The following is a 27,217-nucleotide window of genomic DNA, read 5'->3' on the forward strand; positions in this document are numbered from 1 at the left end:
GTGTGTTACAACCACTTGGGGAGCTTTGAAATAGCCCTGAGGCCCAGGCCACACCCCTAGAGAAATGGAATCAGAATTTCTGAGACTGGGACCCAGGCACGGCTGTTAAAGCGGTGATTCCCAAGTGCAGCCAAGGTCGAGAACTACTTCCTTAGAGAAGGCCCTAAATTTAAAGTCCTCGCCTTTGACTAAAGCCCAGCACAATTCGAGCTGTCAGTCCCCCTCCACTGGGTTCAAAAAAATTACCTTCTCCATCATCACATTGTGTCCAGCCGGGACTTAGAGGCCCGGTGCTGTTTGCCACTGGGAGGGCTGTAAAGCAATGTGGGCAACATCACTGCCCATGGCCCTGGCACCTGCCACTTCCCTCCTTTCTGTTGGTTTCCCGCTGTCGTCCAAATTGTTCAGCTATTGTCTGGAACTGACCTTTCCGTGGTGTGAATGGTCCCTGCTCCTCCAGACAAAAATGACAAGGCAGACTGGGAGCCAGCTCCACTAGGGATGCTGGGAAGACGGTGCTCATGACCACTGTAAGGTCAGCAAGAGGTTTGAAAGGCCTTCAAGACGTCCTCGACTCCGCAGCAGTGCGGAAGGGCTCTGGAGTCCGCCTGCTGTCACCATCAGGGCGAGGGGACACAGGGATAACACAAAAGAACACAGCCTTTGCCCTGCTGGTGCATGAGCTGATGAGACCGGGGCACATGCGTGAGACCATGTAGGTGACAGGAGGAGCAGTGAGAAAAATCGGCCACAGAGATACACACAGATGGTTAAGACTCGACATCACCTGCCACCTTCCAGGGTTGTGTTCCTGTGTCCCCCAGATTCACTGATGATCTAATTCGCTTAGACAATGCGTTTTCCATTTGGGGAGATTTTGCCCCCACTGGGGCAAAATTTGGTTTTGGCGGGTGAAATAAATCTCAGATATTGCAACGATGCGTGACCCTCCACAGGGTCACAGCACATCAGGAGATAATTGTTAGTATTAAAGTTTCAATTGGGTGTGAAAAAAATATCTAAAAATCTCCCTCAGTGGTGGGGGTAGGGGTGATAATGAAGAAAAGGTTGAGAAACTCTCATTGACAGGAAGAGGCCTTTGGCTGGAAGCTCCCTTGGAGTTTAAGCCCCTCAGATGAACGTGGAAACAGACTCAGGGAAAAGAAATTTGAGCCAGGTGATCTTTAAGGGTCCTTCCAGCTCTGGGTTTGTGAATGAAAAGTCACTTCCAAAAATCAGGAAATAAAGCTTCATTTCCACATGGAATATTCAGAGCAGCATGCCCGAAGGAAATTATCTTGTAAGGCAAGAGAAGGAGAGAATTTCCATACATACACGTAGGTTTTCATAAAATCACTTTGAATTTGGGTGAAACCGGTATTTTTTCCACAACAGCTTACAGAAAGGAAACCACAGAACTCCTGCAGTACATAAAAGCCGGGGAACATTTATTGTAAAGAGAGTCATTTACCACAAGCAATTCTGCAGGACCTGTAACTCATCATTTTATAGTTGTACTTAATCCTTGGCTAGAGACAGCTACTCTACCATTTTGAGAATTGAAACCTTCACAGTTGCGTAGAAAATATTTTGATAAAAGGTATACACGAAAATTAAAATAGCTAAATCTGCATTATATTGGTTCTTTCCCGTAAAATTCTGTATTAGTGGAATTCTTACGTCTAGCTATCAAAAATTGAAAATATTAAATACTGTTATAAAATCCTCACTATAAAAGTGTCATATATAATATTCATTACACATAAAAAAAAGTCAGTTTAATCGGGACCATTATCAGGGCTAAAACCTCTTGCAATAAAATTTTACTAAACTAAAATATTTAGTAGTGCTATATTTTGGGGCTTTTGACACACTGCTTCAGACCATCATTTACAATGAAAGTGATGTGATCATTGTCAACAGTCATGCTGCAGCTTGCCGGTTTCCATGACAATAGCGTTAGCTGGGTGCTTTTCTCCTGGCCGTGGGGTTCATGTGCTCACCAAGGGTTCCAAGCAAGGACTGGGTGTATTAGTGGTCCAGGAGGCTTATAAAAAACAGAGCTTCGTTGAAAGCTCTGTCTGGAGGACAGGGCGATGACCAGTCTCGTCAATGTAGTCGTAGAAACTAGTCGAGGCAGTGATCAGGCTTCTGCTCCACCAAAAAGATAACAGTCGAACCACCCAGACACGGTTCCTTGGCTGCAGGTCTCTCTTCTCGGCCAGCCTCAGTGTCACGACAATAGAACCTTAAATCAGTTGCATCCTTGTCAATACAAATTCATAATTGTATTGAATTATATACCCCCCATGTCTCTACCTTGGCACTGTTGGACTGGGCAGTTCTCCGTGGTGGGAGCTATCCTGTGCATTGGGGGATGTTTAGCAGCATCTCTGGCCTCTGCCCACCAGATGCCCCCGGTCCCTAGTGGCGACAACCAAAAACGTCTCCAGACATTGCTGAAGGTTCCCCGGGGGCGGGGTGCGAAATTGCCCTGGGTTGAGAACCAGCCCTTTAGATGAAGGAGAGAAGAGGAGCGAGCGTGTTGATGAGTCTCCTTCCTGTTTCAGTTCGAGAAATTTGGCAAAGCCGTGAATTATGCCGACGCAGCCCTGTCCTTCACCGAATGTGGCAATGCCATGGAGCGCGACCCCCTGGAAGCGAAGTCTCCCTATACCATGTACTCCGAGACCGTGGAGCTCCTCAGGTCAGTGCGCCCTGCAGCCTTCTGCCCACGCTCTTCCCGGTCCAAATTACAAGCTGCTGTGGTTTTCAAAAATATCATTTCCACGTAGTAATGATTGGTCCAAGGCCGCCTCTTCTTAGAAGTCATCATATTAGCTCTTGCCATTTGATTAATTGTCATGGAAAATTTATAATTGATTGGACACTGCTTTTGGAAGTTAGCCCCTTCAGAAGTTATAACGTGAGTGTGATACTCAATATTCATAAAATGAAGCTGGAAAGGCGGTGGGTAGAAATAAAGCACCGTGCCTTCCCTGTATGGCCCCAACACTTGTCTTGTCCAAGCGCAGTTTTATCCTTCAAAAATAGCAGCACTGTTGGGATTTCTGTTATAAACTATGTTTTCTAAGAATCTCTGCCTCAGTTATTAAAAAGGGAGGGGCACTATTCCAACACAAAGTCAGCTTTTACAGCCGCAGGTGTGAAGTCCACTTTTCACGCATCTGGAATTTGAGGGAGGCAGTCAAAGTGGTAGCAGCGGGCAGGGCAGAGATGAGAGAAAGAGAAAAAATGATATCCATTCTAGTGTTTTCTAGTAATTTACAGATGTTTGTAAAATACTGTAATCCACCTCTGAATAGTGGATAAGCACCATCATTCGCTGGATGGACTAAATAATTGCTTCTGATGCCGCCTTAACCTGCTGGGCCCTTATGTCCCAGCCACCTCTGGTCGGTGGATCGATGATGCCAGGCCTGGTTTTTGTGTGTCCTCCCATCTGCAATAAACTTTACAAATCTGAGGACGCTTGTACCTAAACCTTCAGACAAACATTGGACACATTTAGCATGCATATTTTCCCAGGAAAGCATTCGAAAAGTCCAAAAGAAGGAGAACTATTATAAAGAGGAAGGAAAAAAACCTGTGCTTAGACAGAATCAGAAGATTTAGTTAAAGCCACAAAAGTGGGGAGATTATGAGGAGAGCGCCAGCCTTCCTTGCCAGGCCAGGCAGCCATCTTTGGCTTTTTGCTGCTCTGAGAAACGTGCGAGGTGTCCCTCAGACTTAGTTTATGCCCTGTGAAAGCCGCCACCGCCATTTGTAGCTTTTAAAGGGAAATTGATTTCTCCGTGTCTATTTGAGGCTGCCTGCAATTTTCAAAGATGCACAAGATGAAATTCCTGGCAAAAACTGTAAGGATGCAAAAAAGAGGGGGACCATTAATAAACAAAACATGGAGGAAAGCCATGCCTTCTATTCATCCTCAAATACAAATTAAAGAAAGACACTTTTTAAATTGACAAGAAAATGTGAAAACGTTACTACCTAGCATGAGCACGCGTACACAGTCATGGCGACCTGGGCCTCTTCCTCGCTGGCTGATGGGAGCGGGAACTGACGGCAGTTTGGCATCATGTAGGAAAACCTACACCAGTGAGCATTCACATCTTTTCAACCAGTAACTCAACTTCCAGAAATTTGAATTTCCTGTACTGGAGAAAATAATTCCAAGAGTAGAACGAGTTATCTGTACAGTGTTCAGCTTAGCATATATCATAGCACCCAATTAGAAGCAAACCAAATAATCAATAATAGAAGGGTAATTCATTGCATCGTAGTTCACTCAACAGACTTTGCAGCCATTGAAATGCAACAGTAATGGAAACTATGAAGCTGCACAAAAATGTTTATAATATGATGTGAATGTAGAAGCAAGCCACAGACTTACATACACTCTTACGTTTCTGAGCATGAAAAGCATGTTGACCGATCTAGAAGGGAAATGAGCTCATGACTGTAACTGGGGATGAAATTATGGGTGTTTTCCCTCCCTGTATATATTGTTTTCTTATTTTCTTTTAGGAAAACAGATGCTCTCAAAATATAAAATCAAAATATCAAGGCAGGGAGGGTGTAGCTCAGTGGTAGAGCGCATGCTTAGCATGTATGAGGTCCTGGGTTCAATCCCCAGTGCCTCCATTAAAAATAAATAATTAAGCCTAATTACCCACTCCTTCCCCCCCCAAAAAAAAATTAAATAAAAATGTGCAAAATCAATGACAGCTCAAATTTTTTTAAAATCTCAATTTCATTTTTGGTAACAGTGTGAATCATTGAGTAATATTTATTTCCATTGGAAAACACTTCTTTTCCATTAATTATTTACATTTTTTTCTTTTTCTCTAAGCACAGTTTTTTTTTTCCCATGACGTGATAGTTTGTTTACTCCCCATAGGAGTATGTTTCAGTGGAACCTGATGAAAATCAATGGAGAATTTACAGGCATTCACTTTAAAGTCAGTATTTTTAAACTTTATTTTGAGATAATTGTAGATTCACTTGCAGCTGTAAGAAACGATACAGAAAGTCCCTGTGTACCTTTCCCTCCATTTCCCCCCATGTACTGTCTAGCGAAGCTGTGGTCCAGGGCCACAGCCAGGACACAGACACTGCTTGTCACAGTCTGTCCACCTTACTCAAATTTCATCAGGTTTTTCTCCCAGATTGCACCAGTGCTATGTGCACTCTTGTGTGTGTCCTCTCTCTACATATGTATATTTTTTACATTTTCTCTATGTGTGTATGGTTTTAGGGGAGAGAGAAATTTCATTTGGGAATAAAATGGGCTAAAGCATCTAAGTCTTCTGGTCCGTTGAAAGCACTGGAGCAACAGTGATTGCAATTAGAGGGTGACTGTAAAAGGAGCCTAGTTCTTAGTAGCATAATTTTATGTAGAAGAGATTTTTATTACTCTCTCTCTGACGGTATGCTGGCTACAGAGAGAGCACCCCATTCTTTTCCATCCAAGTAATTATCAGTGCTCTGAGCCTTGGGCCTCTGCGGTAGACATGTATTTGTGAAAGCAAGCGAGGCATCCCCATGACTTGACATTTCAGAGACCTAACCGCCGCAGACAGGTTTGTGACGTAATACAAATCCTCCTGCTTACTACTACGGCAGCAGCAGGACACACCCCTACCCAGTGCCCAGGCTCTTTTGTTGCAAAATGTTCGCTGGAAGGAACTGGCACAGTAAGAGGGAGCGCGGGGCGACAGGGGGCGCTGGCGCTCTGGGGAGGCTGCGGACTCTCCACCGCCTTCTCAGAAAGCAGAACTCGTCTAAGGCTGCCTGCACATCTTCAACTTCCTTCTGCAACACTGAACTCCGTTACTTATCCCACCACAAGGACCTGTGAAATTGCATTAAAGCTCAGACCCTGATTTTATGCAATGAATTGATTTTCAAGAGTCTAAATGCCCAGAATGGAATATGCTCAGCTCGAAGAAAAAAAAATGGGAACTACTCAACCTTTGATCACCCCAGTGTGGAACAGTAACAATTAAACAGAATGGAAAGACATAATATACAAGCACCATAAATTAGGGGCACTCAGACCTTCACATGCTGTAAAAGTGACCTTCCTTTTAAAAAAACAAAGCCACTTCCTGGAGGAACATTCCCCACCTGAAACATTAGAAAAGCCCCTTGCGACGGTGTGCCTGAGTCGTCTCCCCACACGCGCGTCAGACACGGCTGTGTTATTTACCTCATCTGTCAAAAACTCAACTGAGACTGACATTTGTGTCCACCTCATTGGAAGCCGATAATGTTGTTTAGCTAGAGTGTTCTTAGAAGCAGTACTTTTCCTGCATTTCTGCGCGTGCCAAACCCACAGCAACTCCACAGCCCTGCCCTCAGACGTGGGCTCCAGATTCCGCTCAGTTGCCCAGAGCTAGCTTCCGTTGTGGAACTCTTATGGTCATCATTTTGTACATGTTTTTGGGAGAGCATGCTTTTGCCCACATACCCTTCTCAGTCCTTTGGCCCAGAGCAAATGTGGGGCGAGCGCATCCCGGTGATGAGCATGCCAGTGCCTTTGGGACTTCCTGAAGGGTCCAACAGATGCCACTAGACCTTGTCCTTTCTCTTCAAAGGTATGCGATGAGGCTGAAGAACTTTGCAAGCCCCCTGGCTTCGGATGGGGACAAAAAGCTGGCAGTCCTCTGGTAAGTGTCATGGACCACCAGGAAGCAGCTGAGAGGTCGTGGAAGGATTTGAAAACTCAACTTAGGCTGCTTACCCCAGATTGATATTCTTGTTTTCCATTAACCTATTAAAGGTTAACTAATGGATTTCTTCAGCCACTGACTAAACATTTACTCTCCTCATTTATACACTTATCAAGATGGAATTTTAATGCTTACTCCTTCTTTTTAATTTTTTTCTTTTTTCACTTACGTTCCTCAATAACCATGAGAGTGACTGCCAAACATGAATCAGCACTTTTTAGTCTGTAGGTTTCGTTAAGCGCTGGCGTTAACGTGGTCCTTTCTGCATCCCCACAGCTACAGGTGCTTATCACTCCTCTACCTGCGGATGTTTAAACTGAAGAAGGACCATGCTATGAAGTACTCCAGATCCCTGATGGAGTATTTTAAGGTAATCCTTATTCTGGATAATGCATAGACCCCAGTGATTAAATCACAAGGAGACACGGCGGGCATGTTATTAAATGTCAAGGTTCTTGCTGCCCAAGGCTTAATTAACCTCCCTCGTCCTGGCCGGCCGTGGCCCTCCCCGCCTCCCCTGGGGCTCAGGTTTGATTTGATTCCAGGGAGAGAAGGTATAATAGTGCAGTCCCCTGGTGATTTTCTGGACTGAACAGACAGCCCTGGGCAGCCTCCTGGCGGCAGTCAGGGACCTGATGCCTTCTGCCCCATCATGCACAGCTGTGGCTGTGGTCAGTCTCTTGTTTAATGAGATGCCAGCCCAGAAACTTCTCAGCCAGGAGCGAAGTCACTGTTACCACCCTGGGCTCTGAGGGGACATCCATACCCTTGGGAGCCCTTTGGCCGTGGAGAGTCTTGGAGTACAGTGGTTGCACTTTAAGACAACTGAGTGCTTTGGCTACCAAAAGAAACAAACAATAAATAAACCAATCCATTATCTAAGGGGCTGAAGTTTTGAATCTGCAAGCACAAAAAGATATTTCAACCACCAATGCAATACCAAAATGCAGGAACGAGCTGGATGAACACCACAAGCCACAGTCTGGCACTAGGCCTGGCCACTGTACCAGGTGTCACTGGCTTGAGGGTCTGTGGGGCTTCTGCTGCTTCTGCCCCCCTATGCTGGGCATGATTTAGAATGGAGGATGCCCAAGGCTCCTGCTGAGCAGGTCTTGAAAGAAAAGGACAATCTTATTATTATTACTATTATTATTTTGCTAAGTGCATGAGACCACATGACTGCACTGCACCAAAGCAGTTGTTTGAAATGAATCCAATCCTGACCTTACATCAAACATCTGAACCCAGGGAGGGATGGGGCTCAGCTGTGTGAGGACACTGACTCGGTTGGGGAAAAGAGCAAGTTCCCCTGCTCTGCTATTATGTGGTGTCCAGAATAAAACCAGTGCTGGTGGAGGTGAACAGGGTCAAATGCAAAGCTGCCTGTGACTGGGTGCCTATGGTCAACCTGTGCTCTGGAAAGGTGTCTGGATTCTGCCAGTCCAGGGCAGGTCCTAAGAATAGGGATTTCTAACAAGCTCCCAGACGCTGCTGGATGCTGCTGGTCTTGTGGTCTCACTTTGAGGACCACAGCCCTAGTATCAGTCCCCTGCAGCCTGCCCTGTGTAGTTTTCAGGACACCACAAAATACCGAGCAGATGTTAAGTAGCTCACTCCTCTGGCAGTGTGTTGGGCTTTGAGCTTCAAAACTGGAGGCTCCACCTTGGTGAGGCTGTTACAATGAGCCGATCGCTGTCCTCCTGCGGCGGTGCTGAATGTTAGGTTTTCCTGTGCTCCACAAGTGTATGGCCACGAAAACAGAGGAGGCCCATTCTTTAAACCAGCCCTTCAGAGGGCAAAGAATGCAGCCCTGGGCCAGCTGCACTGCTAAACAGAGAAAGCTGTCAGCCACGAGGATTTGCATGTAAAAATAGCAAATCAAGGTGATTCACACACACGCACACACAGTGCTGCTTGGTCCTGGCAAGTTCTTGGAATTTCACCTTGCATCCCAGGGAAAAAGTTTGCAACTGGAACTAAAGGTGAAAAGCTTGTCTGTACTCTGAAGAGCTTGTTTTGCAGAATAAATTTCAGATGAGGATAATTAAACCACTTCTTGGAGAACTGAGTCTGATTTCACTGGGCCTTTTAGTATATAAGATCTTTCATCAAGTGACTTTCATGGTCCTGATTGGAGCCCACTAATTATCCTAACCAGCTATTTTCATCGAGTGTGCGTCGTGGTGTGCTGACGTGCACATACATTCCAGCTCTGCTAACGAAACAGGAGGCATCCCGAAATGCTGCAATCAATATTAATGCACTCGGAATCACACTTCCATCTGTTTCTGAATTAATAAAACACAAAATAGATGTCCTCATTTCCCTCTCTCTTTCTCTTTTTTAGCAAAATGCTTCAAAAGTCACTCAGATACCATCTCCATGGGTAGGCAATGGAAAGTAAGTATCTTATGAAAATTGCTTTCTCATGAAAATCAGTGATTGAATAGACCCCCAAATATTTTGTATTGACAACTTGGGAGCAAAGGTCAATTCTGAGACTATAGTAATTTGGGAGCACACAAAAGTCTAGTCAGGTGTCAGCTAATGGCAAGACAGAAAAGTTTAACATGATGCAATTCCAAATTTCTTTAGTTATCTGATCTTTAAGTCAAATGATGGCCATAAAAATATCTGTTAATGAGGTGGCGAGCACCATGCCATTTCAGGGAGGCGGGGTAAAGTTACCTCCACTGCAGTGATTTTTCCATGATTCACTCGGTAATGAAAGACCCATGAAATATTCATTGATATGTGGTAAGTGCTGTTTAATAAAACCAAAGGCATAATAGTGCTGAAAATGTGAAGGCACTTAGTCAGCCAATTATCTCAGCCTTCATGATGATTTTTATATTAATGCTGAAATACCCTGACCTAACTCAGCCATCAAAACGAATGAAATAATGCCATTTGCAGCAACATGTATGGACCTAGCGATGATCATACTAAGTGAAGTAAGTCAGACAGAGAAAGACAAATACCATATGATATCACTTATATGTGGAATCTAAAACAATGACACAAATGAACTTATTTACAAGGCAGAAATAGACTCACAGACATAGAAAACAAACTATGGTTACCAAAGGGGGAAGGGCAGAGGGAGGGATAAATTAGGAGTTCAAGCTTAACAAGAGATAAGAGATAAACAACAAGGACTTACATACAGCACAGGGAACTATATTCAATATCTTGTAATAACCTATAATGGAAAAGAATCTGAAAAATGATATATATATGTGAATAATATATTCAATATATATATTATTGAATCACTTTGCTATATACATGAAACATTGTAAATCAACTATACTTCAACGAAAAATAAATGAATAAATGAGTAAATAAAATACCCTGGCCTAAAATATAAAAGCATCCAGCATAATGCTGACGTGAGGCTCTGTGAACTCACCCACCCTGCGGCTGTCCTTAGAACTGTATCTGCTCGGGGCAGCTCTGCCCTCCAGCAGTTGGATGGGAGCTGGGAAACCACTGACCTGGTCCCGAGGCTGCCCTTAGCTCCCCAAGAAAGCTAAGAGCACCTTCTTCTCTCTGGGTTTGTTCCTGTCTCTACAACGAAAGGGCCGGGCCCGATGACATTTGAGGCTCATCTGAGGAGATGTTCCTTTTAAGAGGGTGGTTTTGAGTCCCAGTCCCGTCTCAGCCCTGGACCGGCTGTGTGCTGCGCGTCTGTGCTGGGGCATCCGTGTCTCCTCTGATTCCAGTAACTCCCTCACCGCCCCTTGCCACCGGTAGTGGGAAGGGAAATGAGATGACCGTGAACACAGCCTTTTGCAAAGAGCTGCTTTCCCCATTTTTCATCGTTTCAAAATTCTTCTGTCTCCGACCAAAACACTTTCTTCAACAGTGACATAATCTCCTTTGCCGCTTTATAAATACCTCCAAAGCAGTGGGACTGTGAACTCTACTTGAAGATCATTAAAACATTCAGAGTGAGGGAACAGATCCATTAAAAACTATACATTAACTCAATTACCTTATTGAAAGGAAGTACCGTACTGTTGAAATGATTGAATTAGGTCTTACTCTTATATTGATGAACAAAAGCAAAAGAACGCTTCTCTCTGGAAGTTCTGAAAATAAAAATAACTACTGAAAGGCCCAGAGAAAGCTATTTTCTCTGAGCACAAGGCAAAGCAAGGGCAAGTTCAGGTAAGCAGCCATTAAAGGATCATTGGGCAAAAAAATTTTTTTAAATTCCAAAACGACAGAACTCAAACACAGTCTAAGCTTGTGAAGCCACATGAAAAGCCTCCTGAAAAATGATTTTTAAAGCAGCTTCTGTCTGAAGAAAACACGCTCTCTTTGGTAAGCCAGGGAGCTTTTGAATGAGACAACTCAAAACGGTCACCCAGGGGTTACATCCTGTTCATTCAGCAAACACTTCGGGTGTATTTCCACACGAGAGGCCAGGGACCCAGCTGAATTTCATGCAATCCCTGCGCTCCAGAAGCGTGCCGTCCGGCGGAGGGAGGTGACACGTACGGACAAGGTTCTGTGGAAGCCCAAGGGAATGAGAGCCCAGGCCTCCCTGGGTGGCCGGGGTTGGGGGGGCGGTTCTCTGCCAGGAAGACTAGAGTCCGCTTCTCCCAGGGAGCGAGGGCAGCCGAGCCCACACAGGGATGTCATCTCATCCACGATGCCATCCAGAAGCAGCGTCCCCTGACCCTGATCATGAGAGCTGCTTGGCAAAGAGCAGGGGTTGGCAAACCTTTTCTGTTAAGGACCAGATAGTCCATTTTGGGGTTTTGCCAGTCAAGAGACAAAACCGAGGTTATTATGTAAAAAGAATAAAGGAGGAAACAAGTTTCCATGAAAATCTTACTGATGAAATTCAGAATATGATAACAGTTAAGTGCAAGTTTTATAATACAAGTCTACTAAGGAGAAGAATGGAAATTTGAAAAAAGACCATTTTTCTTAATTGGGGTTCAAAGTTAGTGTTCGCTCTCATCCAAGTGATTGCAAATGTTCGTCGTTTCCGACCGTTTGTAGCTCACAGGCCCCTGTAGAGAGTCATGGAAACCATGTGGCAGAGCATTTAAAACGGCTGGGCAGCAATCTCAGATGTCAGCCAGAGAGAATAAAAAGAAAGACGGCCAGGAAGGCTGTGGAAGGAGGAAAGAAGGCCATTTGAAGCCTTTAGAAGAGCTGTTTCAGTGGACAGGTGGCTGCGGACGCCATATTGAAAGGGCTGGAAGGGAAGGGCTAACTGCTTGTTTGGGACACTGGCCAGTAGAAGGATCGTGAGGAGAGCGGTGGTCACTGGAGGGAACATCCCCATCAGGCAAAAGTTCTTCCCAAGCTTAGGAACGGCTGTGCCGGGGTGAATGTGGGATGTGCCCGGGGAGAGCAGTGGAAACAGGCCAATGTGGACTCAAGGCTGGGTCGGGGTGGGCATCCATGTCAAGTGAAACCTTTAGTGGAACGAGGGTAGGACTTTGAGGTAACTTGGTGGAACAGAAGGAAAATAGACTTTGGAGGAAAACAGACCTGCTTTCAAATCCTGGCTCTTTGACCAATTTGCTGTGTGGCCCTCAAAAGGGAGCTGAACTTCTCTGAGCTGTTTTGCCATCTGTGAAACAGTGGTGGCAGAAACTCCCCCACAGAGTTGTCCCGAGGCTTACAGATAATATCAGTGGAGCCCAGAGCACTGTGTTTGGTGCACAGTGATTTTAACAAATAGTGGCTGCTGCCACTGTCATGTTTTGTTGTCATTGCTCCCTCTTTGAGTTAGAAAACATAGGCGATCTTGCCCCTAGGACTCCAGAGCTCTTGGTCTATACTTCACTTTTGGCACTTAACGTAGAATCCCAAAAATTAATGGATTCTGCTCCCCTGTTAGACTATTTGCTCTTTTCAATAGGGGCTGTTCATTCTTTTGTTTGTTAATTTTTTAATGGAGGTGTTGGGGATTGAACCCAGTACCTTGTACATGCTAAGCATGTGCTCCACCACTGAGCTATTTCTACCCCCCTCCCAACCTGGTTCATTCTTTTATTTACGAAACATTTATCGTGCTCCTGCTGTGTATGAGGCACTCTGCCAGGCAGCTTATAAACGTGTTCCCTATCCTGTGCTCTGCGTTGTTCGTCTTCCCTCTCCCGAGCACCGCATGAGTAATGGATACCGGGTAATAACAGAAGAGCAGCTGGAGGGCAGGCTATTCGTGTATGTAACTGGCATTCAGTATGTAGCATGTGCACCAGGCACTGTTCTCGGTGCTGGGAATGGCACCGGATGAAGTAGACAAGGACCCCTGCCCTCCTCAGTGACACGTTCTTGTTGAAGGAGAAAGTAAAAAAAAAAAAAAAGTGCATATGCTAGAAGACAAATGTCACAGCAGAAATCAGCAAGGAAAGGACATAGAAAGGGCTGGTGGGCACGGGGGAGGGAGGTCTTGAACGGGGACACTAGGGAAGGACATGGGGGAGCAAGCCATGCAGATACTTGGGGGAAGTTCATTCCAAGCACAGGGACAGCGACCACCTCCGAACGGGGGCACGCCTAGCCGGTCCCAGGAACAGCAGGGGCGAGTGCGGCCAGGAGGCGAGGGAGGCTGGTGGGGGCCGAGGGTGCGCGTGCGGGAAGCGGTGTGAGGCGCTCGCTGGTGTGTGCGCACTCGTGGCCACATGCCACGGACGTGCTAAGAAAAGGACGCGATCTACAAGCAGGCCCACAGAAGAGAAGAACGGTGAGGCCCAAGCCGCGCCGAGAGCCGCGCGGGGCTGGAGGCACACCGGGATGGGCGCCGCAGCAGCCCTCTGTTAGCCAGGGGCCCAGTGTCGTCGGCAGCTTTTGATCTGTTTATTTAACGATTTGTTTACTTCATCGGTGCGATGCGGTGTGCAGATGTGCTCCAAGAAAAGGCAGCTCGCAGAGCCTGCCGGGAGGGCGGTCACGGCTGCCCGCGGACCCGTGCCCTTGCTCCCCTTGTGACTTCTGGACATGATTGGAAATCACCGAATCCAGCCTTTTGTTGCAGGCCAGGCCGGGCCCGGCGAGGGGCAGGGTGTGCTGGGGAGCGCACGGCAGCTGAGTCAGAGTCCCGGCCCCTGCCATTCCAGAACTTCTTTCCCAGCGCCACGCAGCGCCCCTCTCGATGTCTGTGACACTGACACCTTTGCAGTTTTCTCTAGCGATTACAAATGAGGACATGCTCCTTTCTTGCCGTAAACTGACGTTTAAGGGTCAGTGACCATCACTGGGGGGAAAGACTAGAAAACAGCATTTGCAACCTGCCATGACAAAGGAATCCAGCACTCACTGCTTTTTTTTCTGGTCATAACTAACCCTTCTGTGCCCAGATCCCTGAGCTTAGCCATCCCCCTGACCCCACCCCACCTTGAAAATGAATCTTTCCATCAAGAACTATCAAAACATCTCTAACATTAGTGCAGGAAAATCTCCCCACTGTCTTACACCAGACAAGTGCAGAGCAAGTGTGGGGATAGACTTTCCCCCGTATAGAAGAACATACCAGAAGACACATTCTGTTTGCAGGATGGACCAGAGCTCTCCCATGGCTGTAAGTACAGCCTGTGTGAGTCTCAGGCGAGTGTATCAATTGACTTGCTCCTGGACCGAGTCAGCCCCCCTTCTGCATTTTGGTACGTGGTGATCGCCAGTCCCACCAGTCCCATGTGTGTGCAGCCTGGCGGGGTGCACGGCTGCCCTACGGGCAGGGCTTGACTTTGAGGAATACAGCCACCCTGGAAACGTAGTTGCCAACAGGCAGCCAGTCAAGTCGGAGGAGTGGTAGACGGTTCCTGATGATGTGCAGGATGTGTTCGGAGGAGGGAGGAGGAAGCACGCAGGTTCAGCCCCAGACATAGATTTCCCCCATTTCTTTTACTCCCCCAAAATGTTCAATCATAAAAAAGTGGTGCATCTGCCTGGGCAATCGTTCAAAGCCTGGCTGAAGGAGAACAGGAGGCCGAGGGTGTGGACGGACCTTGCTCGTGGGCACAGGCAGCCACCCATGACTCTGGGACTGTCCCTGACCTCAGTCCAGGCCCTCTATGCGATGTGCAGCCAGCAGGCGAGTTCCTGCTGATTTTAAAGAATGAAACAAAAATCTACCTCCAGACATTGGTACTGCCCCAAGTAGAACTCCGAAGACTTCTTTTTACAAAGCAGTGTGCAGGTGAACTGTCAGCAATTAAGAGCCATTCTGTAGCACGTCTTAAAGAATCCTAAAGAGATATTCAGAATCTTTTTCCAGCTTCCCTAATAGTGCTCCTTGGGGGGCTTTTAAGAATAGCACTTTGCTTATTGTGACAACTGTATTTGGAGCAAAGTGTCATCATGGTTTCCACAAAACGCTTTGATAATAGACCGATAGCGCACATCGAGCCTTTTCTAACTGCCAATATCCATTCTGGCAGCAGGTGGAGAAATCGTAGCTCTGAGCTGATTCTTCCTCTGCAACATCAGAAGACTTGCTATATGTATTCAGAGGAAGAGCTACATTTGTGGGTAGAATTAATGCCAGAGGAAGATTCACCCAGCTCTCTCTGGTATTTTAAAACAAAATAGCAACATGCATGGAGTCATCCGTGGTTGCCAAAGACAGTCAGACTTCAGTGTTTAAAGTTAGGAAAGGAGAAGGATGGCTCATTCACAGCCTGGCACCGTAGCCCTGTGTGGGTTGGTCTGATGAGGCAGGAATGGGGTGATGATAAGCTCTCTCTATGCCGGGGCCTCTGGAGAAAGCTACTGTGTTGGCAAAAGCTGTGGAAGTTCCTCTGAGAAGAGTCAGAGGGATGCGAACGCTGGCTCCACTGCACTCGGGCTTCACGTGCATTCACTGTGCTCAACCTCACTGTGGCAAATCGTGTCCGCATGAGGTCCCGGTGTGACGAGGGAGGCCTAGAGCAGCACTGTCACTCTTGCCGACCATCCTAACAAGGCCTGTCTCTTCCCATTCCCCAGGAACACCCCGTCCCCGGTGTCTCTCAACAACGTCTCTCCCATCAACGCCATGGGGAACTGTAACAACGGCCCGGTCACCATCCCCCAGCGCATTCACCACATGGCCGCCAGCCACGTCAACATCACTAGCAATGTCTTACGGGGCTACGAGCACTGGGACATGGCCGACAAACTGACAAGAGAGAACAAAGGTACGCACGTCTGCTCTGCTCGTTGCTCACAGGCCGTGGTGGAGTCAACTTGTTTCAGGGGCCTTGAGCTTTCCGCAGGGGCCTTCTCTCTGTCTGTCTGATTTGCAGGGCTAGATCGGCGCAGAGGGGCTCAGCTCAGGGCTGACCCAGTGACCGGTTTTTGCTGAGAGAGTGAAAAAGGCCTGGGATGGAGTTCTCCTTTTGAGCTTCAAGTAATCTGAACTATGATGTGTTGATAAATGTCTGTTTCAGATTTTCACTCAGTGGTAAGGATCAACACAGAGAAACAGAGCAAACCAAAAAAGAATGATTTGCAAATTAGTTAAGACACTATTGGCTTTTTTTCTTTTTTCTTTTTTCTTTTTTTTTTGGAGAAGGGAGGTGGAATGAAGGCCCTCTACGTTCATTATAATCGTCAGCGCCAGTGAGTGCATGGTACCATGGCAGGCATTCAGAAGCCAGGGCCAAGCCTCAGCCAGGGCTTTTCACACACTGCCCCTGGGATGAAGGATCTGGGTCCTGCTCATGGGAACACATGACATTTGCTACAGAACAAATACAAGGGGGACCCTGCTTTACCAGAGAGTGAGTTGATGGTCCTTGGCTACTTCTGCTGCCATCTATGACACTAACTGTCACGCAGGGTCACCTAGAAGCCTCACTATCCCAGTGAAGGTTGGAAGTTCAAATAAACCATACTTTTACCCTCGCCATTCAGCTGACTTCGCTGATTCTAGCCCAGCAGTCAGCGACAGACCCACTCCAGTCAAGGTGGGGACAGATGTGGGTCTTACAGAATCAGACTGCAAAGAAGGGGCCGGCGGTTTAGAGCAGTAGAAACGTCTAGTGGAAACAGGCAGGCATTAGCATCATGCATCATCCTGTGGCTCCTGCTGGGACATGATGTGGTGCGAATTGTGTGGAGTGGGCTTGGGTCCCAGGCAGTGACCGGGCTTTCTGGGAATCAGGCTGGGACAGCAGTCCACAGTGATGCAGATGGAAGTTCCCGTTTGTTCCACCAAAAAGCACTTCCTGGGCTTCCTGGCCCAGCTCTTCTCCCAAACCCCAGGGTCCTCACAGCGCAGGGAGCACTCCTTTCCTTCCCACTCTGGCCCCAGGGCCTGGCCTGCTTCTCCCCTCTCTGAAAAGCTGCTGCACCAGTGCCTGGGGTGGTTGCCTCCAGGGCCTGATCATGGAATGAGGACTGGACTTCCTGCACCGCTGCTGCGGCATCACTGAGTGGGTGGGGAAACGGTCCCTCAGAAGGAGGAAGGGCGCAGAATTTGAAGCCTAATCATTTAATTAGAATCCTGTCCAGCACTGGCGGGGTGACCACAGACAAGTTACTTAAATCTCTGAGCTACTTACCTGCTAGCTTCCATTTCTATGATGGATAAAATAATATGATGATGATGAAACTGTCCCGAAGGGTGATAGAGATGAAGTGAATAAAATAATATGTGTAAAGCACCCAGCATAAAATATCAGGTGCAAGGTTGAAATCCTACAAATATTTATTTCTCTTTCCGTACTTCATATTGTGATATATCTAAATAACTCAAAGATTCTGTGGCCATCAATGCATATGCCATAATTTGGGACTTCAACCCTTGACCCAGCTATAAACTTCACTGACTCCTGGGGCTATTTGCATGTATTGGGTATGTGCGTTCACGCAGCAATTTCTACATGCCACGCCCTGTACTATTTGTTTTATCATTTGTTGCCTCATTTAGCCGCATTTCCTAGATGTAGAAACTGAGGCTTAGGAAATTCACTCATGACATCACAGCTCATAATGTTGGAAGCAGGAGCTGAATCTAGAGCTGTCTGATTCGAGAGTCTGAACTGGTCCCAATAGGCTACACTGCCTGCCTAGAGGGCAAGACTAGCAGTGCGTCCTCAGAGACCTTCAGTGAGCGCCTGTCCTCAGTTACCTGAGCAATGGGCAATCTTTAACTTGTCCACTTTCCAAGGCTTCTGGAAATCCAAAGACAACTGGCCCAGACAACCAGGCTGATCCAAAGGTTCTCAAATTGCTAATGAAGGCATCGGCATCTTAAGACTTGCCTACCTTGTCTGCCTCCACCCTTCTCTGTCTCATTTTGTATTGGTATCTTGAGGGTAGTTCAATATTTATGGATTTCCTTCATAATTGCATCCATTTTCAAAATCTGTTAAAGTAATTCCTTCTAATTAACCACAGAACTTTCCAGAAGCAGTAATGTAACGGCTGTGGGGATGTTGGAGTGAGATGGCGCTAATCTTGTCCTCAGCACAGTGTGTCAAGGAATTGTTAAATTCTCTGCCTGATATTGAATGAATCAAAATGACTCGGTCACTCTACCAGCAGAAGGAAGATGCATCCTGCTGGTGATGTCATGGGGCTGTCCAGTGGACTGGGCGAAGGGCCGAGTTTGGAGTCTTCTGTTTGCAGCCTTCAGTTTCACACATTTATCATTTCTGAAAGGCTTAGGGTTGAGAGTCCTCCCAAATCTGTCTTGTCCACATAGAAATGGGGAAACAGAGGAGATTCCCTTTTGCTTGGTGCTCCGCCTCCCACTGGAGACAAGCATGTTACTTGCTCCTTTCTCCACCCACTCGTGCAATGGAAATGGCTGAGGCTGGCCATGCCAGTGGCAGCTGTCCGCCCCTGCCCCACGTCTGCCCACCTGTGCAGCTGCAGGAGGCTTATTGCAGAAGATTCTGGTGCTAAAAGGGGCCAAGTGGATCACTTATATGTGGAATCTAAAAAAAAAAAAAAGGCCACAAATGACCTTATTTATAAAAACAAACAGACTCATAGACATAGAAAACAAACTTATGGTTACCGGGGTGGGGGGGTGGAAGGATAAATTGGGAGTTTGGGATTTGCAGATACAAATTACTATATATCAAATAGATAAGCAGCAAGACTCCACTGTGTAGTACAGGGAACTATAGTCAATATCTTGTGGTAACCTATAATAGAAAGGAATATGAAAAAGAATACATGTATATATATGTATGTATAACTGAATCGCTATGCTGTACGCCAGAAATTAACACAACATTGTAAATTGACTCTACTTTAATTAAAAAAAATAAATGGGCCATTTGGGCTGATTCTGCCCTCTGGCCTTTGTTCTAGAAGCCCTGTTGCCTACCTTTCCAGCTGCTTACTTGAAGCAGTTATTAAAATGGTGACCTGGGTACCAGGTTAAGAATGCCACAGCGGGCTTTGTACAGAATTCCCCAGGGGACATCCTGGCTCACATGAGGCTTACATTCACTCCACGGTGACTGGACCCTTTAACATTTCCTTTAATATTGTATTACATAAGAAAGTAGTTTAGATGCCAAAAATAATTGACTCTTTTATCGGCAGAAATTACTTTTATTGCATAGTACAGGTTAAAAAGTATCACATAATCAAATGAAGTTGATACGTAGAGCAGGAGCCCATGTGTTACACATAACACGAAGAATAAATGCACTGTTTAGTGAAATGCCATCTGCTGGGCAATCAGGCGCACAGAACCCACGCGAGGAAATTGCTTCCCAAGGAGGCAGGAGAGCATCCCAGCCGCTCGCTGTAAGGTCGTCTCCAGCACCTCCCCCCGCCCCCGCCCCAAAGATCCCTCACCCTCAGCCAGCACAGGAGTGACTTCCTTGTGGCTGAGGCTGCCTCCTCCAGGCGAAGCTAATGAAGAGGTTGCCCGAGAGCCCTCTCCTAACCAAGAACAACGCAGCACCAGACAGATCAGTTCAGACGTGAAAAGGGGAAGCCTAGGACTTTCTAGAGCTCACATGGTTTTTCCTGCTTACTCCCGCCCCCGCCCCAAAGCAGACAGTCTAAGACTCTGGACAGTAGTGTGTCCCCAGTGCTGCCCCTTCCTCAAGTCATCTGGAGGGGAATCGCCAGGCAGTCTTCCCATCCATGTCCCAGGGGGCAGGGGGACGTGTTATGTGGCAGATACTTACAAGTCATTTTCCTTCCCCAAAGGCAGAAGCCTCACCAAATCAGATGCTTCCTAGACACTTGTTTGGCCTTAGATGCTGATGGCTATAATGGCTGTCTGGGCTCACTGGCTGTGACTGCATCAAGCCAAGAAAAATCAGTAAACTCTGTTCGTTTAGACAAGAGGAAAAGAGAATGTTTTTAATGCAATAGCACAGAGAATGAAAAACTGCTTGGTATCATATAGACCAGGGCTCCCTACCATTTTATGTATAAGGACCCCTTTCTAAATATAAAGTTGTAATATATAAAAATATTAATTCAATATATAATGTGAATGATATTTAAATACATTTTATTTTAGATGTGTAATTTTATGTGTATGTTTTCAATATATAAATATTATATATGTTTATACAAATATATTTTTATAAGTAATATATGCATATTTGTGGTGAATATCTGTGTGCATCTCACAAACCTCCACAGGACTGTAATGTACTTTTGGAATCTGCTGTCTGAGAAAATACACAGCGATTTGAAAAAACTGACACTGAATTAACAGATGTAAAGGAGTGTGTGTTTCATTAATCACAATAACCTTTACAGACATTACTTATGCTGTGGAGTTTGGGGCACTAACTACAGATGAGAATAATAGGGCTTAATAGAGAGTTTTGGTCGCTTCATAGGCACTCTGTAAATTTCTGTTGGATGAATGAGTGAATGAATTAACAACAGATAAGTTTTCTGATGCCCACAAGGCGGTGGTGCTGCCCGAAGGCAGCTTAAGCAGTCAGGGGCCGTGACAGCATGCAAAGGCCTGACCAAGGTCTGCTCTGATTTTCAGAATTCTTTGGCGACCTGGACACGCTGATGGGGCCCCTGACTCAGCACAGCAGCATGACCAATCTCGTCCGCTACGTTCGCCAGGGACTGTGCTGGCTGCGCATCGACGCCCATTTGTTGTAGTGGGTGCTCCCCGTCTGCAGCCCCACCGCCCATCACTCTACCTCTACCAGAGCACCCTCGGTCGCTGGTGGAACGCCACTCATTGGGAAAGTTCTCTTTGATTGTGTTTGTTTTTCTGCTTCTTTTGCTATCTGTGAAAAACAGAAGTCATTGTCAGTGGACACTACAACTTGAGCGCAGTGTATCTTTTATGACTTAGTCAGTTTTCAATATTTTATATGCATTTCTCAGCTCCCACCATCCTTCTGTGCTTGATGGAATGACACAGTCCTTACAGTGTTGTTTTAGGTCCACACTACCCCAAACAAAGAATGGAAAGCAATTGTGATGGCAGGTTCCTGAGAAGTGAGACGGAATGTCATATATATATATATGTCGTATGCCATATATATGTATGGGAGTGAACACAGACACAGAGGACCTGCAAAGATTCCAATTTTCAGCAGTAGCCATTCCCCAAACCGTGTTCTTATGTCCAGACAAGAACGTAGTTCATAATCCTTTGTTAAACTTTTGTGGTTCCCACAGACTCAATTTTCAGATGAGAATTTTCCTTGTCGAAACCCACTGGTTAGATGTTGTAGCAACATCATAAAATCGAGAGTATTAAGAAAATGAATGAGCACAGCGATGCTGCTCAGAGGCGACACTGCAGCACACAAGCAGAGGACTTCGGGATTAGCACCCCTTTCCTGACTCATAGCAATGTCAGTGATGAGAAGAAGCGGCAACACTGATTTCGACAATTTCAAGGCATCCGCTGGATAAATCTTTTTGGACTCCATGACTGGAAGCGTAAATCCTCACCTGGGATTCTCTTTGTGGAAAGCTGTCCTTCTGAGGGCAGTTTAGTCGGTGCGCACCCTCGTAGCCAAAATGCTACACTAGAGATGTTAGAGGCGTTGGAGATGAGAGATAAGAGAGGTCTGGAAACCGTCCAGGAAACGCGCACCTCTGCCTCTTTTGCAGGTAGTAGGCAGGTCCATAACTGGCAGGATTTTTTAATTGTATTTTGTTCAAATCTCTGGAAACAAAAGACGAGTTGTCACTACCCAGAAGTAATGACACACAGTCGGCTTCCTAGTGGCTTTAGCATCTGGACTTCCACAGTTAGCAGCCACAGTTTCTATTTCGCAGGGTTTCTTTTTTTCTTCTTTCTTTTTCCTTGGATCTTTCTTTTCTTTTTTTGGCTCATTAGCTTCTGACTGAAATACAATCACTGATTTTATTCACGTTTATATTAGCATGAATCATTTCCATGAAAATCCCAAAGAAAACTCCAAACTCTCGAAGTACTAACTAGCCTTTTAACAACAGCAACAAAAAAATGAGTCTTGGGGTACTGCTTCACCCTAGAGTGGCTTTCAGAGAGCCCTGAAGATTGGGGACGGTTCACCTGATTTGGAGATATTCCCACATCAGTTGTGACTGCCCCCACCCCTTGATGATCCTCTGCATTCGTTTTATGCCCCTAAACATCGCAATGCAAATATCACCTTCGCTGTTCCAGCTCACCGGAAGAACCCCCCACCTGCAGTGAAAACCACTCGTACGTTAGTTCCTTGTAATTGCCTGCCGGTATCTAATTCCACACAGCCTTTAATCTGCTGAGTTATTGGCTTCTGTTCACTGAGTTATGACCAGGTAACTAATAGCTACATGCACATGAAAGATACAAACTTGTATGATTTTTCAAGCATGTCATGCAAGTCTGTAACAGGAGCAGCGAGGGATCACTCCGCACTCTCACTGTCAAGGTTAGCTATGTCCCCAGTTGCAAAAGAGCCAGACGAGCTCTGTTCTGGTCATCTTTGAGTTTAAGACCCTATGCGGTATAATAAGGCTGTGGAAGTTGGCCTCCAATGGCTGAGGCCACACTGTGAAGATGGCTGCTGGGAGCGTCCCCGCAGCTGAACCCAGCACTTTTCATGCTCCCGGGGTGGCGGAGCTGGATGTTCGCAGTCTCAGCAACAACACTCACACTTGCAGACACACACACAGACCAAGGAAACCCGAGAGACTCTTCCGAGCCTCTAACATGGGGAAATGATCATAGAAATGACCCCGAACACCCAAGGAGGGTGTCACATTATAGAAGTGAAGCTGATGGCTTTGCAGTGACTCCAGTTCTCTGTGTGTATGGCTTACCAGGTAGAATGCCTGACTATTACTATATATAATGAAGCCCGCTGGCTTGACTTGTAAGTTCAACCTAGACCACGATCCTAGACCATCATGGATTTAGGAATAGATTCTTCTTGAAATTCAACCTCCAGAAACTAGACATTGGAGTACTAGGGGCAGTTTCCCAGGGAAACAAGCATATTGCCTCATGAATGAAAGACTCGTACCTCTAGTTTCAGTGAGCCATTAATATCTACATTACACACAACAGGGAGGCAGCAGAGAGTCCCGCTCGCTGCCCGATGCGTCACCTCTGGTGGCTGAGTGTAAAACGTGTGCCAAATCAGCAGCACGATGATCAAATCTGACAGTCGAGCTCAGGATCACCACCTGATTACTTAGCAGACCCACTTGTAAAGCAGCTTAGAAACCAATTAAACATGGAGGGTGAATTGCCTTCCCATCCCTGGAGATGAGACGTCTTTCGGTTTCATGATTAAAGATTGTTGCTGTTTTCCAGGCACTTGATTCATCACATTGTAAATGGTGATGTGTGTTGTAGGTGTGCAGCTATTTGAGGGATTGAGATATTTTGTCAAGTAAATCTCTTCGGTGTACCACTTTGTGGGAGGGATACAAGACATGTGGATGGCAGCAAGAGATCCTGCCTTGAGGCCTTGATGGAGGCTTGGTGAGACACAACTCAATAAGCTCATGGAGGTAGGGAGATGGGCAGCCACCACTATGCCTTCACTTGTCACCCAAGCTCCAACCACAGAGAGTTTGACAAGTTTGTGTTATGATGTTGGCTTGGCTTTGTATTTTTAATTAACTTTGGATTTTTTAGTGGTTTTGTCATATTACTGTCTGAGTTTGGTAGGTAGGATTAATTTGAAAAGAGTATACTCGTGTGGTCCTCGGGGTAGAATTTAGCCGTGAGCATGTTGTTAGCCAGCCTGTAGACTGTTAATTACTTAATAATCTCATTGGGAAAATACTAGTAGTTGTATATTTGGATGACATAATTGGAAAAGCAGATTAGCTGCTGCTAACTTTGCAAAGACTCGAGACTGGGATGCCTTTTTCCCATGTAACGACAGAAAAAGATTCAACTCTTCGGTCAGTAACCAAGTTGCTAAATTAGAAAGAAACCATTGGCTCAAGTGTGTTTGGCTGAGTTTCCAAATGGATGGATTTTCATTGGGACAGTACCTTGCCTCATGCATTGGATTGGGTCTTTAGTGGAAAGAGAACTCCTTCTGTCGTTATCTTTCCCAAAGCTAATTCAGATTATGTTTTATTCAAATTTGCATCCCGGAGGTTGAAGTGGGAAAGTGAAGTTGGAAAGCATTTCTGAAGGCAGAATCGATTTAGCCGTGGGGGTGAAGCCCTCGCACACGTCTCAACAGACATGATAAAATTCACCTGCGTGAGTTGCCAGGTGGGCGCACCAAACTGGACCACTGGGTAGGACTACTCAGTAAGGCAATGAACTGCTCGCTTAGAGAAGCATCACTCTCCCCATTGAGCGAATGTGTGGCGAGACGCTATAGCTACACAACATGGAATGGATGGGTCGAATCAGTGCCCCCAAATTCAATTCTGGGGGGGAACATGGAGCCAGTTGTGGCTGCGCTGTACGCGACTGGCAGACTAAATTCTTCTTCCTCGTCGTGGTCGTCGTCTGTTGTTCTTGTTGTTTCTCGTTTCCACTCGCACAGCCTTATTCTCAGCATTAAACTCGGATTCATTTTCTCTTCGGTGTTAGCAGACTCCAACAACAGGAATGGCATCCGTGTATTGATAATCAGCATTTACCCTGGCAGGAGGCTAATTGGATAGGCTGGTCTCAGACATGAATCCTACCATCTGATATTTTTGGGGAAAGACAAAGTATGAGTTCCCTTTCCATTCTCCTCCTCACCAATCTAGAAGCCCTCTTTACCAAGAGCATCCCGTTCTCCTCTGTAACCCATCGACTCAAAGAAAATTGCATTATGGGGAGGGCAGACGGGGGTGGGGGTGGGGGGTGGCCAGGCAGCAGTTCTCGCCCCTTTCTGCTTCTGGCCTGAGATGGTAATGAACCCTTCATCAGGCTCACCATGGGTTAGGGGACCCAGAATTGCTCTTCTGATCCATGATCAATCATCGTTCTTCTAAGAGATTGGAGCTTTGCTGTTTCATTAACTGTGCAGTGTAGACTAATGGTGTTTAATAAAAATCATTCAAAATTTCAAACTCTTTTGCCAGTGACCTCAATTTTGTTGGCTCTTTGATTTGTACCAGACTTTGAGGAGGGAAGGGGGAAGCCTGCTACCAGGCCCCTGGCGGGATGCTGCGGGGGCCACACACCCAGCGCCCGCCGGCACTTTGCTGGTGACCTGCAGCAGGCAGACCAGCCGGGAAACTTCCTGAAGAGTGCCCCATGGATGCTTTCAACTGGGGTTAGCTTGTTCCTACCGAGGGGATCATTGTTCTCCAGCTTCTGCAGCGGGAAGGCAGCTGCCATTTCTGGAGCTTAATCCGAATTGCAAATGCTTTACCTACTTGGTTTTGGCCCCCCTCACTCTTGTGGCTACAGAATAGGAAAAAGGGTTCAGAGCACAGTGGGACGCCAAAGGCTAGCCAAATGCATGCCAGATGCGCGTGCCCTTCCGTGGTTCTGTGGTACTTGTGACAGCAGCGGAAGAGGAGCTCCTGGGCAGGAAGCAGAATTGGGGGAACCCCCAAAGAGGCTGCGTTGTGCCATGTGGACCAACTAGCTTCAGACCGGGAGCTAGCGTCTCCTTCGGTCAGCTGGGCATGCTACAAGTGGTCTATTGGTAAAATGTTTAACAAGGTCTCCAAGAACCGAAAGCACTGAATTTGTGGCATTTGCCAGTGGCCGTGGCGTCACTGCTCCCACCCTGGCTGATTTCGAGCTACTGTGATGTCAGTGAACACAGAGTTGGGAAGAGATACACACCAAGCTGGGAGACTGGGCCAGCCAGCCCCTCCACAGTCCTGAACGCAGCCAAAGAGGGCTCATATTTCATGTTTATGTTCATGTGAACACACACACATTTTAGTGACAAAAACTGTGACATCATTTCCAAATATGAGTCGATCCTCTCGGAACGTAGGTAATTTATGGTGAAGCCTAGATGGGCAGGTTTTAAGCAGGAGCCGGCCAGGAGGCATGAAGCCCTCTGCGGCCCCAAGCACGAATCCATCGTGGGGCTGGCTTGGCCATCTCCACCTCTCCAAGGTAAAACGGAAGTGAGATAAGTGCTTAGAAAACCCTCCTGGTTGGTTTAAAACGAGGATGGGTGAGTATTATTTTATTATTATTATCACTGAAACGTCCAAGTGGCATTTCAAGCTTGTCAGTGTAACTTGAGTAAAGGATTTACTCTTGCTCCTACTAGTGACGGCCTTTGTCTGGTTGGAAGCATTCGGGCTTCTGTGGAGAACAGCACAAGCCAAAGAGTATTGTGTTATTTTCTCATAATATGGAAACGCAGCGATCCTCCCACCTCCCCATTGCTTTCACTTGAGCTGTTAGGGATCCAAGTTACTTCACATGTGTTTTTAGTTGAAAGTACCTACTTGCTGTGCTCGCTCCGAATTCAAACCTGAATGTCCCCTGTATCAATTATATGATTAATATTCAGAAATGATCATCAAGACCAAAACAGTTCCCTTTTCTACCCAATATAAAGAAAACCAAGGTCACTTAACAAGAAGGCATAAACTTCAGTATATTTTTCTAAGAGAATGAGGTTTTCATTAAACACACACATACACAAACTTTTCTTTTCTTTTTCTTTTTTTTACTAGCCCTCCTCATCATCAGTCATCCTGAGAGTAGAACAGAAAGTCTCAAAGGACCTGTTCTCCTGGTTTGGTGCCTCTTCTACAGTTAATAAGAGGCTTGTATCTGGAAAGGTCGAAGAACTTGCCCTAAAATCTTATTTTTCTTTAAACATTTCCATGTTCTGTCCCAGCCCGAGTCCACGATCAAGTGCTGTTAGCCCTGGAGGACACCCATGTCTTACTCTTCCTTTCTGGCCTTTCTCTCTTTTGCCTCTGAAGCTCTTCCTGTGGCCATCACAGCAACGTGGAGGGGTGGTCTTCTGGCGCCTTGTGATAACCCTGCAGCATTTGCCCTGACTGGAGGGAGGTAACATCTGGATCTGGTTTAATTGCCATCACAGTCACATGAGGACTCGGTGTCCCCCGAGGCGATGGACCAGTTTGCGCGGCTGTAGAGAATTAGAAATGTGTTCATTGTCATCCGT

At 46.3% G+C, this 27,217-nt stretch overlaps 1 protein-coding gene across 1 annotated transcript in view; it reads left to right on the forward strand.

Moving 5' to 3' along the window:
* The window catches only part of AFF2 (ALF transcription elongation factor 2), a 458,491-nt gene extending 437,678 nt beyond the window's left edge, over positions 1 to 20,813 (forward strand). The window contains exons 17-22 of the mRNA XM_072955933.1: positions 2,571 to 2,707; positions 6,621 to 6,692; positions 7,032 to 7,125; positions 9,103 to 9,155; positions 15,711 to 15,901; positions 20,692 to 20,813. Of these exons, the coding sequence (XP_072812034.1) occupies positions 2,571 to 2,707; positions 6,621 to 6,692; positions 7,032 to 7,125; positions 9,103 to 9,155; positions 15,711 to 15,901; positions 20,692 to 20,813 (669 nt within the window). The remainder of the gene's footprint in view (positions 1 to 2,570; positions 2,708 to 6,620; positions 6,693 to 7,031; positions 7,126 to 9,102; positions 9,156 to 15,710; positions 15,902 to 20,691) is intronic.
* Positions 20,814 to 27,217: the final 6,404 nt, after the last annotated feature.

Source organism: Vicugna pacos, chromosome X (genome assembly GCF_048564905.1).
Source record: "Vicugna pacos chromosome X, VicPac4, whole genome shotgun sequence".
NCBI lineage: Eukaryota > Metazoa > Chordata > Mammalia > Artiodactyla > Camelidae > Vicugna > Vicugna pacos.